This window comes from Diabrotica virgifera, chromosome 8 (genome assembly GCF_917563875.1).
Source record: "Diabrotica virgifera virgifera chromosome 8, PGI_DIABVI_V3a".
NCBI lineage: Eukaryota > Metazoa > Arthropoda > Insecta > Coleoptera > Chrysomelidae > Diabrotica > Diabrotica virgifera.
This window is the reverse complement of record NC_065450.1, coordinates 137,243,035-137,256,309: the sequence shown is the minus strand read 5'-3', so window position 1 is coordinate 137,256,309 and position 13,275 is coordinate 137,243,035. Positions and strand designations below refer to the sequence as shown.

Sequence of the window (13,275 nt, the reverse complement as noted above, 5' to 3'; positions counted from 1 at the left end):
AGCCCAAAATCCATATATAATGAAAGAAATCAGAACTACCCCAAAACTTTCCCACTAGGGAGCTCGTAAAGTACAAATTTACTGAATCAAAAACGGTTATTCGTGATATAACGGTACGGAAGGCTCGAAACAGAAGAGGAAGATCAAGTGAATAGAGCAAACAGAGCCGCAGGTTGCCTGAATGACACAATATGGACAAATAGAAATATCGGAAAGGAAATGAAAGACAGAATTTACAAAACAGTCATCAGACCAATAATGACATACGCGGCAGAAACACGACCCGACACAGAGAGGACAAAAAGATTGTTCGAAATAGCGGAGATGAAAACCCTTCGAAAAATCGATGGTAAGACTCTATGGGACAGAGCTAGAAGTACAGATATACGACGGAGATGCAAGGTGTATAACATTAATAACTGGGTAAGAAACAAAAGAATAGAATGGAATGACCACATAAGCCGAATGACAACAAATAGGATAGTCAGGACAGCGAGAGACGGTTTCCCAATAATAAGGCGATCAGTGGGAAGACCACGAAAACGATGGAACGACAACTTACTAGAGGCACATTGAAACAGACAGTCATGTCTATACAAAAAGAAGAAGAAGAAGAAGAAGAAGAAGAAGAAGAAGAAGAAGAAGAAGAAGAAGAAGAGAATAACCCAAAAGGATTCAGTTTAAAAAAAATTATAGAACAGTGCGTCCACCGCCTCTGCGGTGCTGCCGACGACGGCCCAATAATCCCTAAATTTACGACTTCTGTCTTTTTGAATGAATAGTGTTAAGAAAACACAATTTGTTTTCTAGACATGAATGCCCACTTATATTCCATTGATGGATGTACTATGTACTTAAATGTTATTCGATTTTAATTTTTATATACAAATATTTTTTGTACAGTATGGTCGCTGCTTCTATATGGCGTAGAGTGCTGGACACTCAAAACTAAAGATATAAAAAGATTTGAAGCCTTCGAAAGGTGGCTTTATCGCCGTATTCTAAAGATGCCATGGACGGCGAAAGTCACAAATGTAGATGTCCTTAAGAGAATCAACCAAGAACGCCAACTTTTCGAAACCATCAAGAAAAGGAAAACGACGTATCTGGGTCATCATCATCATCACCTAGCGCTACAAACCTGGGTGGGTCCTGGCTGACTGTACAACTTTCTTCCAGTTTGTTCAGTCTTCAATCAACCTAGTGTCGAATGGAATTTTCATTTTTCGGAAATCTGCTTGGATGTTATCTCTCCATCGCATTCTGGGACATCCGAGTGATATTTTGCCTGTAGGAATCTCCTTCCATACCAGCCTTGTAAGTCTCTCGTTATAAAGTCTGTGCACGTCTGCCCATCTTAGTCGCTCTAATTTAATTTCTTGGACAATATCAGTGTCATTGTAGAGTGCTTTTAATTCGATGTTGGTTCTGATCCTATACTGGTTTGTTTTAATGTCGTGGTGAGGTACGAAAATTTTTTTAAGTATATTCGAGGGTGAAACTTATATTCGAGGGTGAAATAACTGAAGGCAAGAGAGAAAATGTTTTGGCTCCAAAACATAAGGCAATGGACAGGGATTAACGACATACAATTTCTGATAAATATTGTAAGGAACAGAGAGTTAATGAAAATGTGATCGCTAACATCCATTAGTGGATTTGCATCTGAGGAAAAAGAATAGAACAAAAATTTATCAGTACTATACTTTAAATAGTAATAAAACTTGTGTTACATTTTGTATATACCATGTATACTATTTATCCTGCGTAACTATTTTAAGAGGAAAAGTGTATATAATCAATTATCTACTGTATTGTTAACTAATAATGTATGTATTAGGCGCATTTAAGTGTATTCAGTTACATATTTACAAGCATTAAGATTCATGACAGAACACAAAATAAAACAATAAAAATCAGATATAAATATACAACAGGATACATGAAAAATATAAAATCTAGAGGATTCAATAATATTTAGGAGAACATTAAAAAACATCGCCTAAAATTAAAAACTTTTGGTTCACTGTACAGAATAATACTCAAAATATCGAAGAGAGAATAATATGTCACAATTAAAGAGGTTCTGAAAAAGACGAATAAAGAAATGTAAATATTAAATAACATCAAAACCAGAAAATTAGAATCTCTCGGACATATTACACGGGAAGAAAGATAAAACTTGCTCCAATTGATTATGCAAGGAAAGATTCAAGGAAAATGAAGCATAGGGAGACATAGAATATCATGGCTGCGAAATCTGAGAGGATGATACGGATGTACATAAAATGACTTTTTCAGGGTTTACCCCTACTAGCGCCCTAGGCCCAGCTGTTTTTACCGCCCTGCCTCCCTCATCCACTCCTCTCCATGTAGCTGGCCCCTGCCCAGTGATGAAACACTCATTAAAAAAAAATAAAGGGAGGTATGACTCAAGTTAAAGAGGAATCGTCGAAAGCTTTTATTTTCAATCTTACAAAATTAAGGCCATTTCCGGCATAATTTGAGTATTAATATAATAACAAGGAAACAAAAAAGAAGAAAACACCATTATTTCACCAATCACCAAGGTTACATTGCTTTACGCCTAGCTTTTTGACGGGCAAAATCATCAATGAGGTCTCCATACGCAATTCTTTTGGTGATCCGCTGCTCAATAGTAAGAAGCGATAACGCTGTCAATCTTTCAGTTCCCATTGTTGACCGAAGGTGATTCTTGACGCGTCGCAAGGTCGAAAATGAGCGTTCTCCGGAACAGTTTGAGACAGGTGCGGAGAGAATCATACGGAGTGCTGTCAATGTTCGGACACATTTCTAGAGCACCATTTTCATAAAGAAATTTATAGAGTCCGGAAATACTTAAGGTTATTTTTCACTTTTTGGTCACTTGTTATCTCCCAAAGCGATGACTCACATTGGCCCAAATAAGCTTGCAGATAAAAACATTCATCAGTTAATGATGTTTCGAGATCATTTGGGTATAAGGTCACTAGGTGATTAGCTTTTTCTGTAATGACATCGGAGCTCTGTAAGTCAATGTCCTCAAAAAACCCAAAAATGGAATGAATGTCACTATATTTATCAGCGCGTTTACGTAGCTCAGTGCTTAACTTGTCCAAAATTACACTGAACGTATTGAATATTTAGCGTTTCTCGCTTCTTCTAGTATAATACTTTTCACTCTTTCAGCCATAAGTAAAATAAATTCCTCACAGATGTCTAAAGACAGGTAAGAAGTGTGTCCTGATCCGACATTGCTAAAGCGTTTTATATGTTCTTTGAGAAACGGGTCAAATTCTGCAAGGTATTCAAGAGAAGCGAGATAATTACCCTGTGATTCTTCTCCTACTTTCTCCTTTGAACCCCTAAATGCCAAACCGCGAGAGGCGAGAAATTTCACCGTCTCTACAACTCTTCTCAACACGGCCTTCCAATAGTTGGTTTCTTCTTCTAACTGTTAAATTAGACTTGAATCAGCGCGTGCTTTTGTATTCCCTCGGACTTTAAGGTTTCCTAAACTTGTTTTATGCCCACTGGAATTTTCGTGGTCCTTCAATCGCTGCGAAGCATTTTTCCAGTCATTAAATCCGTTTACAAAAGCGCTTTCTGAATCTGCGTACTTCCCGAACAACATACAGGGAGCGCAGTAAACGCAGCCTTTAACTTTGAAATAAACCAACCAAGATCTATTTTGAGTTTCGCCATTGAGTATTTTTCTCACGAACATACTTTCAGAGGCATAACGCACTTTATGTGAGTACTGTCTTTTTGATGTACTGAAGTCCGCGTCACAGTTTTGTAAAACACCGTGAACAGCGACATGATCACGCAGTTCATCATTTACTTTCCACAATGATGGATCAGAAGAAAAAACGACTCCACCAGTGCAATCAAAAGAGGTAATCTCAGAATTTTCCACACTCTTAACAGTCTCACCTTTTCCACATTGATTGCCATCTGAAATGGAAACACCAGAACTAGTAGACGGCAACGGCAACAAGATAGCATCAAGATCATCATCAGTCTCACCTTTTCCACTTTGATTGCCATCTGAAATGGAAACACTAGAACTAGTAGACGACAACGGCAACAAGATAGCATCACGATCATCATCGGTTGATACCTCCGTTATGGTCTTACTTTTATCGATACTAAAAAAGGATGAAATTTTGGGAATTTTTCGTAATAAATCAGTCTCTTTTTCTTCCTTAGCCGCCCTCTTTAGTTTAAATTGATAGCCACTAGGTTTTCCAGGCTTACAAGGATCACTATTCGTACACATTTCACTAAACTATACAAAACCGAGAAGCAAATATCGAATCGACGGTCAAACATCAAAAGTAACGCGGCGATCACTACTCCTATACATTTGACCTTCATACCCCACCAAACGCGATTGCTTCAATTCCATTCAACGCAAGGCGACTCCTACCGATGGGTAGCGTAAGTGTAACAGTGTAAGTACAGGAATCATCGTGGTATTGACGTATTGTTTATGTTTTCTCGCGTCTCGGCATTCCTTCCTTCCCCCGCGTTTTTATTAGTCTCCCTCAAATTTCTGTCCCATTGAATTGAAAACATCTGAAATTTTGCGCCCCTCAAAATCTTGCGCTCTAGGCCCGGGTCTAGTCGGCCTTATGGGAAACCTGGCCCTGTGATTAGCTATGATGATGGCCGATCAAAGAAGCTGCAGGCTTATATAAACACAAGAGCACTGGATTTCTGACAGAAAATCAGGGAACCATAGTATTTTAAATAAAACAAAAAAGGGATATTTGGAATAAATACGTGGAAAAAACTTTTCGAATATATACGAAGTAACACTGGCATCACAACAAACACCAATTCCGAATCTGGACCTCCACTTACAGTTGAAGAAGTAACGTAGTATGCCATCAAAAGCACCAAAGATGGTAAAGCAGTAGGCCCTGATCATTTTTATTCCGATTTCTTAAAACTTATGGACTACGACGGCATAAATGGTTGACAAATATATTTAAAAATATATGTATATGACTATATAATTCCCCCAAAATGGCTAGAATCAACTTTTATAAATCTTCCAAGAAAAACCAATGCAAGAAAGTGCGAAGACTATATAATTATAAGCCTTATGAGTAGAACTCGGGAAATATGCAAAATGCATATTAAGTGCATATTTGCATATTTTGAATAAATTGTGTAAGTGCATATGCATTTATTAAAAGTGCATATTTTCAGATATATCACAATATGGACAAACATAATATGAGATACAAGTAATGCAGTTTAGCGAGGTAGGTAAAAATATTCCTCGGAAATACCCCTTATTGGTATTGGCATAATATGACAATAGACCCCAATGGGCAATAATGCAATTGTAAGATTGGTTGCAATATTCCAATTGCAAAATTGGATAACCCATTATTCCAAAAATTTTTAAAAAATGTACTGCAATAATGATGGACCAGTACTGCAATAATGATGGATGAAGTTCCTTCTGCTACGACTATATGAAAAAAAATGTTGATTCCAGCATGCAGTTTACTGTTAAAGCGATTAAAACTGCAATTGGGAATAATCCAATATGGATATCTGTGGACAAGATGACTGATGTTAATGGACGGAGAACGGTATATTACAAATTTGGTTATGGGAAGTTTAAACGGGAGTTTAATAAACGAACAATGTAACTATTTGTAGATTTGTAAATGAATCTCTGAGTAACTTTTTTTACCTCAACCGATACCAACAGAAAAATTTTGTTATTGTTAAGTGATGCTGCACTATATATGATCAAAGCTGGACAACATTTAAAAATATTTTTTCCAAATTTGATACGCGTTACTTGTTCAGCACACGCTTTAAATAGAGTAGCAGAAACTGTATGGACAGAATTTCCAATGGTCAATATCCTTGTATCAAATATAGAAAACATATTTTTATCCTTCCGATGACCAACCTTTTTTTGTTACACGGATGACCAACGGGCGTAAAAGATGACCCCAAGTCAAAAATGACAATTGACAAAAGAAATAAGTCGTTTTAAGAAATAAAATATTGTATTCGTAATTTTAATATGTATTAGGTTTGTATCAATAAATGAATAAATATTAGTAAAACATATTTCAATCACAACTGAACCAAAACAGGAATCATCATTCTGAACATAGATTTAAAGACATTTTGAAATATACACTAATTTATATCGCCACAGGTTTAACAAACAACTTTTTTTCAATATTGGAATGTTTCTTACCAAAAATTCCACATAATAGACGGTATTTACTTAATATAAAATTGGAACATGGAAGGCCAAGGGAGTTCGTCTTCGACCCCAAATTCAGAAAAAAATTTTTTTTCGTAAAATATAGGGAATTTTTTTTATTACAATATATGAGGGTATCTAGAATGATATTAAAGTTAAATAAAAAAATAATGAGTTTAAAATTGAAAATATTTCTGAATTTATTAAATAAAAACATACATTGGGGTCCAAATTTACCGCCCTTGGTCAAATGAAGGTAAAAAGCCCCTCTGCGAGTATAGGTGTATAAAAATCGTTTACCTAATGTGCCTTTACCATCTGAAGCTGTGATTACTAGATGGGGAACATGGTTGAATTATCTAAATTTGATAATTTTAAGGAATTAGAGACGTTATTTGTAGTTTCGATGTAGATAGCTCAGGCGCTATAAAAAAAAATTGTGGATGTTTTAAAAAAACAACCGTTTGGCACTTATCCAAACGAACTTTGAAAATATTGCTGAATAAATTACTAAACCATAAAAGCGAAATATTTTATTAGCATGTATTGAAATTATCAATTCACTCCCATTTTTTTGTAGAATTTTTTTTGACAATTCGTTAATTTATTTTAAATCTTTGTTTTTTTAAGCAACCAGAAGATATAAGTGTAACTAAATTTAATTTTGTTTAATTTTCCAACTCATGTTTTCATCACAAAAATATTTTGTATATGTCCGACATTTTCGTCATTAAATCTCGTATTTGAAAATAATGGTTCGATAACAAACCGTTAGGATTATAAGTCGACTTCCGCCAACGCGTTGGCGGAAGTCGACTTATAATCCTGTCTGATCAGGAATTTCAAGGTGACGCACAGGTAGTAATTTGTTGGGATATTTTTATGTGTAAAATGTGTAAAAGCACGTATCCACTATGCTTGCGCTCTGAGCTCCTGCAACTGCTCCACATAGTGGATACGTTTGCCGCTCCCGGACTGTGCAATTGTGCGCACTCTGCCTCGGCGTTCCAATCTGTGGCGGTTTATATGTAAGGGGTCGAATACCCTATCGATTGAAGCAGTTGCAGGGAGCGCGGAGCTCAAGAGGTTCGTGAACATAGCCGATGGTTGGCGCTCTCGGACTGTGCAACAGTGTGCGCTCCGCCTCAACGTCCAATAGGTGGCTGTTTATATGTAGAGGAGCGGACGCCGTCTCGATGGGAGCAGTTGCAGGGAGCGCGGAGCGCAAGAGGATTGTGAACATAGTGGATGGTTGGCGCTCCCGGACCGTGCAACAGTGCCCGCTCCGCCCCGGTGGGCAATAGGTGGCGGTTTATATGTTGAGAAGCGCATGCCGTATCGATGGGACCAGTTGCAGGGAACGCGGAGCGCAAGAGGTTCGTAAACATAGCCGATGGTTGGCGCTCCCGGACCGTGTAACAGTGCACGCTCTGCCTCGGCGTTCCAATTGGTGTTGGTTTATATGTAGAGGAGCGCATACCGCATTGATTGGAGCAGTTGCAGGAAGCGCGGAGCGCAAGATGTTCGTGAACATAGTGGCGCTCCCGGATCGTGCAAAAGTGCGCGCTCCGTTTAGGTGGTCCAGGCCCATTTACACTCTAAATGTTTTAAGACTTTTCACAAAAAATAAAATTGTGTATTTCAATTTTTATAGCTCAGTTCCGCCAAAGGTTCGAAAACGAACCATTTTGTTGTTGTGACACCTGCCATTATCAAAGTGTAAAACAATTTTTTTACGATTGTTTAAATTTATTTTACTCTAGTTAATCAAATATATTACATATTATTGCAGTATTTCTTTGCTTGGTGGTTAATGGGTTTTAATGGAAAAATTAAACACATTGGGAAAACCAATAAAGTGTATCAAAAATTCTGAACACAAGGAAAAATATGGAATATCAAAAAATAATTCAAATCAATAATAATAATAATATGGGGAATTGTAAAAATAATTTAATTTTACGGGTACACCGAGAGAACGATTTCTTTTCTCCTAAAACACCGATTTCTTTGAGCAATATTTCTTAAAAGTTAACATATCCTATTAACTTAAACATACCGGTTCACATATAAAGAAACGAGTTTTTTAAACACAACTCAATAATTTCTTACAGATAATTTCTTCAATACTAAGAAATGCATTAATGGTTACATTTAATTTTCTTATACTAAAGTCTTTATTTCTTAAATTGAAAACTAAAAATATTTTGCAGTATAAGAAATATAATGTTAAGTTAATCCATATTTATATTTGTGAACAAGAAATTTTCTTGCAATCAAATAAATATTTTAAACCACAAGAAATAATTCTTCAGAAATACCCTCTGTAGTAACTGTGGTTATAAAATAAAAACTTTGTCATTAATGCCGAAATGTTACTTGCAAAGAGATTTTCTTCCACAAAAGAATTGCGCAGATTAACTATTTATGATTTAGTCGTCAGTGTTTGTCAAGATGGCATGATATGTTCATGTTCATATAGATGGATGTTGGATTTATTCGTGTACTTTAAAAATTAACGGATATTTTGAAGGTACGTACATATATAGGTATTAAATAAAAGTAAATTGAGTAATTTAAGATGTAATAATAATATTGTTGCGTATTCGAATGGTTAAAAAAGAAACATAATAGTATCTTTATATGCTTTTTAGGTATAATGATGGACGACTCTGAAACAAAGGAGCTTATTATTCTAACTGGGAAATATGCCACAATTTAAAGCTGGGACAGAATGATATAATATATAGCTTCAGAACAATATTAAGAAAGGAGTTATTAACCAACTGCGGGGCCTTCCAGAAATGGTAGAACTTCATACATGTAAGTACCTTTTTAAAAATGTGTATACTTATGTATCAACTATAATAGGTTTCTTGAATGTATCGTCTTCTATAAAAATATACAATACAACGCTATATCAAACATGGCGGGTGCAACGCTGAGGATTTTTTCTGTTAATTTATTTGAGATAAAGAAATCGGTTAGTCTAAAAGAAATATATGTTTATGGTTAAGAAATGTTATTGCCGAAAACCGTGAATTAGTTAACATGTATTAAATGACTTAGATGTAAACTAATAATACTTTCACGTAAAAAAATTTGTTAATGATTAGGTATGCTGTCTCTTTTAGATTATAAAAATTAAGAAAATTACATATTATTATGTCTGCTTCAATGTTTTACATTGGTTGTATTTTCCCTCTTGTTTTAGCTAAACAATGTTTATTGTGTGACTTAATATTATACAGATAAATAATTAATATTTCGTTAACAAAAAGAAAAAATAAACAAAGATGTGTAGGTTAAATAATGCCATGTTTGAACTAAATATGATTGATTACTATTAGTATTAATAGTTCTTATGTGGGGCCGTGTATTTGTTTTTTTTGTATTTCCTAAATTTGTCAAAATAAATATCTATATCTTTATAAAAAAAAAATTATTAAATTAAGTTTACCCTTTCTTCATAACGATTTTGTTTTAGTGAATTGCTGATATACAAAGTGCTATTAACAAAAGAAGGAAAATTTGAGGAAGTTGGATTTGCCTCTCCATCCTTTTATTGTTGTGTAGAAGCCAGTGTTTTAAGAGTGGAGAAAATATTTGTATGTAATAATAACGTTTTATATCTTGTTTTATTAATAAATAATGATTTTACCTGAATACAATGATTTATTTCGCCGTATGTAATATCACTTTATTTTCAAGAAATATTAACTTAACTCTAAATATACGTTTATCTCTGCGAAATATATTTCTTAACATTAAATAAATTAATTATTAATAGTAAAATAATAATATTCCTTACTAAGAAATATTATTGCTCAGCAAGAATAGTTTTCTAATGTGTAGAAAATATATTTTTATGACTAATAAAATTAATTAACATCAAGTGTAATTTCTTTCTGATAAATGGGTTTAAAGTTATTAGTGATCAATTGAATCTCAACTTTCCAAATTTGTAAGTACAGTTTTACTGTAATTTCCACAGAAAACACCTAATTAGTATTTAACATTATTGTAAATTTTTATATCGAAATCTGCTTGACGTTAAACAAAAACATTTAATTACCATCGACCTGTGTGTCCACCCGGCTTTTTTCCCAGGCGGGGACAGGTCCTTACTTAGAAATGTTTAAAAATCGATCAAAATGTCACAAAGCGGTGAAATAAATTTACCATAAAATTCTCAAATGGATAATTCTACACCAAGGAGTTACTCTACCGCCCTTATTCAACAAAAACATCCCTCTAAGAGCCAGGCAATCATTTTTAATTCCATTGAAGATGCGAAAATACAAGATTACCTCCTTCCGCTGGGAAAAATCATCCATCCAAAAAATATACTATTCTGCTCTAGATTATCAAACAATAGAATATGTTTGTATTTATCACCTGAAAATATCGTAGAAAAATTCATGAAAGAAAATAACGGCAACATTGTGGTTAATAATCAGATTATACAAGCTCGAAGGTACATAACTCCTTCCGAAAGAATTATTCTCTCTAATGTTTGTCCAACAATTCCTCATGATGTATTAATTAAAGAACTCGAGTCCATGGGACTTGTTATTCAATCTACAATGTCCTTTTTAAAAATTGGTGCACCGTTACCTGAATTTAGTCATATAATGAGCTTCAGAAGGCAAATCTTTATCAGCCCAACAGACCTCACAATCCCAGAATCGTTTTTAATCAACTACAATAATACTTCCTACAGAATATTCTTATCGAGTGGCAACTTGACATGTTACAACTGTAAACAAAATGGTCATACGGCAACTAACTGCAAAAACCCTATCAATCCAAACTCAAATCCTATCGCTTCGACCTCAGTAGAAAAAATCCCAACATTCACTCCTCCAGAAATATCAACCAGCATACCAGAATCTATCAATCCAAAACCAAATCCTATTGCTCCAACCACAGCAGAAAAAAACCCAATATTAAATCCTCCAGAAATATCAACCATCACACCAGCATCTGTTTCAATTCAATCAGCTACCCCAACTACAAACAATCAACTGAACCCCAAAGAAACTGAGAGCGAATCAACTACCTTACATATGAATATTGAGTCTTCACAAAATAGTTCAAAAAGAACGATTGACGATACCTTAAGTCCTCCCCCTCCCCCTAATGATACCACTGATAAACCGATGTTTACCAATCCAGCAGAAATAGCACTTAATCCCAAGAAAAAGAAAAAACAAAATAAAGGAAAATCTCTAGAAGCATTCATAAACCAGCAGTCGCCACCATTTATTCTAAGCTATGTTCAGATAACAGACCTATTCGAAAACATAAAGAGTTCACCCGATCCACTTATTACCGTCGAAAATTATACAGATAACTTAGTCCAGAGAAATAAGGTTTTTCTCGTGACACATCCCCCTCCAGGCCGAAACCAAATTTTTTGAGTAGTATGGACATCTGTATTATTAACCTATATGTTTCCTGCAGCCGATTTTGATGATATACATAGTTATAAACAAATGAAGATCGAAAAACGGTAAATTATCGCTTTTTTCGTCTATTACCAAAAAGTTAAGCACTGTAAACAAATTTGAGAGTAAGAAACTCATAAATCGTATAAAAAACTTCAATATGGCATTCGCTGAATATGTCCAACCTTATTGGTTGCTTAGAAAATTGCAAAATAAATCATAAATATTGAGTTTTTATAAATATTCGTAACTGAGGTAAAAATTAACTTAGAATCTTCTTATTATGCGGAATGCCGAGACTTCTTGTACTTAAATTATATTTTAAATTTCAAAGCAATTGGTCAAATAGTTTAAAAGTTATTTAATTTATTTTTCCCAAATTCATTTTTTTTGCAACACTATAAGTCAGAAAATTATGAGGTTACAATAATACTTCGGACAGTTTATGAAAGAAGAACATTTATACTATTACCTTAATTAAAAATAAATGACAAAAAATAATTTTAAACAGTGTAAAATTATTTTGCAAAAACATGTCCATTTTTTGTTTACTTATAAACAATTAGAATAACTTTTTAACCGTTACCCGTAGAAAAATTATTTTTTCATATTTAGAAAGACTGAATTTTTATACACATTTAGAAAGAAAAACAACTGTTCTAGGACATTTAGGGACAAAGTTAGCCCCCCCATTTTATTAATTCACATGTTTTTGCAAAATTATTTTGCAATATCTATAATTATTTTTTGTCATCTTTTTTAAATTAAATTAATACTGTAAATTTTCTTCTTTCATAAACTATCCAAAATATTACTCTAACTTCATCATTTTCTGACTTACAGTGTTGCAAAAAAAATTAATTTTGGATAAACAAATTAAATAACTTTTAAACTATTTGACCAATTGCTTTGGAATTTAGGGTGTGATTTAAGCACCATAAGTCTCAGCATTCCATGTAATCAGAAGGTTCTAAGTTAATTTTTACATAAGTTATGAATATTTATAAAAACTCAAAATTTATTATTTATTTGGCAATTTTCTAAGTAACCAATAAGGATAGACATATTCAGCGAACGCCATATTGAAGTTTTTTATACGGTTTATGAGTTTATTACTCTCAAATTTGTTTAAAATGCCCAATTTTTTAGTAAGAGACGAAAAAAGCGAAAATTTACCGTTTTTTGATCTTCATTTGTTTATAACTATGTATATCATCAAAATCGGCTGCAGGAAACATATAGGTTATTATTATAGATGACCATATTACTCGAAAAATTTGGTTTTAGCCTGGAGGGGGATGTGTCACCAACACGATATTTTTTTCCTTATTTCTCTGAACTAACTTTACAGCTCTCATCGATATGTTAAACAAAATATATCCCTATACTCAAGACAGATCTACAATGACCCGAAATACCAAATTAAGGAAAATTCTTCTAAAACACCTACAGATGCAAATCCCACAGGACCTAGTATCCGATACAGAAAGTGACTCCTCACAAACAAATCAATAAATAAATTTAATAAATTAAAATGGAGTTTAATAAATTAACCCTTAACTGGTCCGGTACTGTAGC

At 34.0% G+C, this 13,275-nt stretch overlaps 2 protein-coding genes across 3 annotated transcripts in view; both read right to left on the bottom strand.

Moving 5' to 3' along the window:
- Positions 1–13,275, bottom strand: part of LOC126890385 (prolactin-releasing peptide receptor-like) — a 1,660,146-nt gene that overhangs the window by 149,546 nt on the left and 1,497,325 nt on the right. The gene's annotated exons all lie outside the window — the stretch shown is intronic.
- Positions 3,458–4,282, bottom strand: LOC126890271 (uncharacterized). The gene has a single exon (XM_050659128.1). The coding sequence runs from the start codon at positions 4,280–4,282 to the stop codon at positions 3,458–3,460; it is 825 nt and encodes a 274-aa protein (XP_050515085.1).

Bases quoted from the DNA above. Each gene is read 5' to 3' on its own strand.
- LOC126890271 (XM_050659128.1), bottom strand. From the start codon at position 4,282: ATGTGTACGAATAGTGATCCTTGTAAGCCTGGAAAACCTAGTGGCTAT.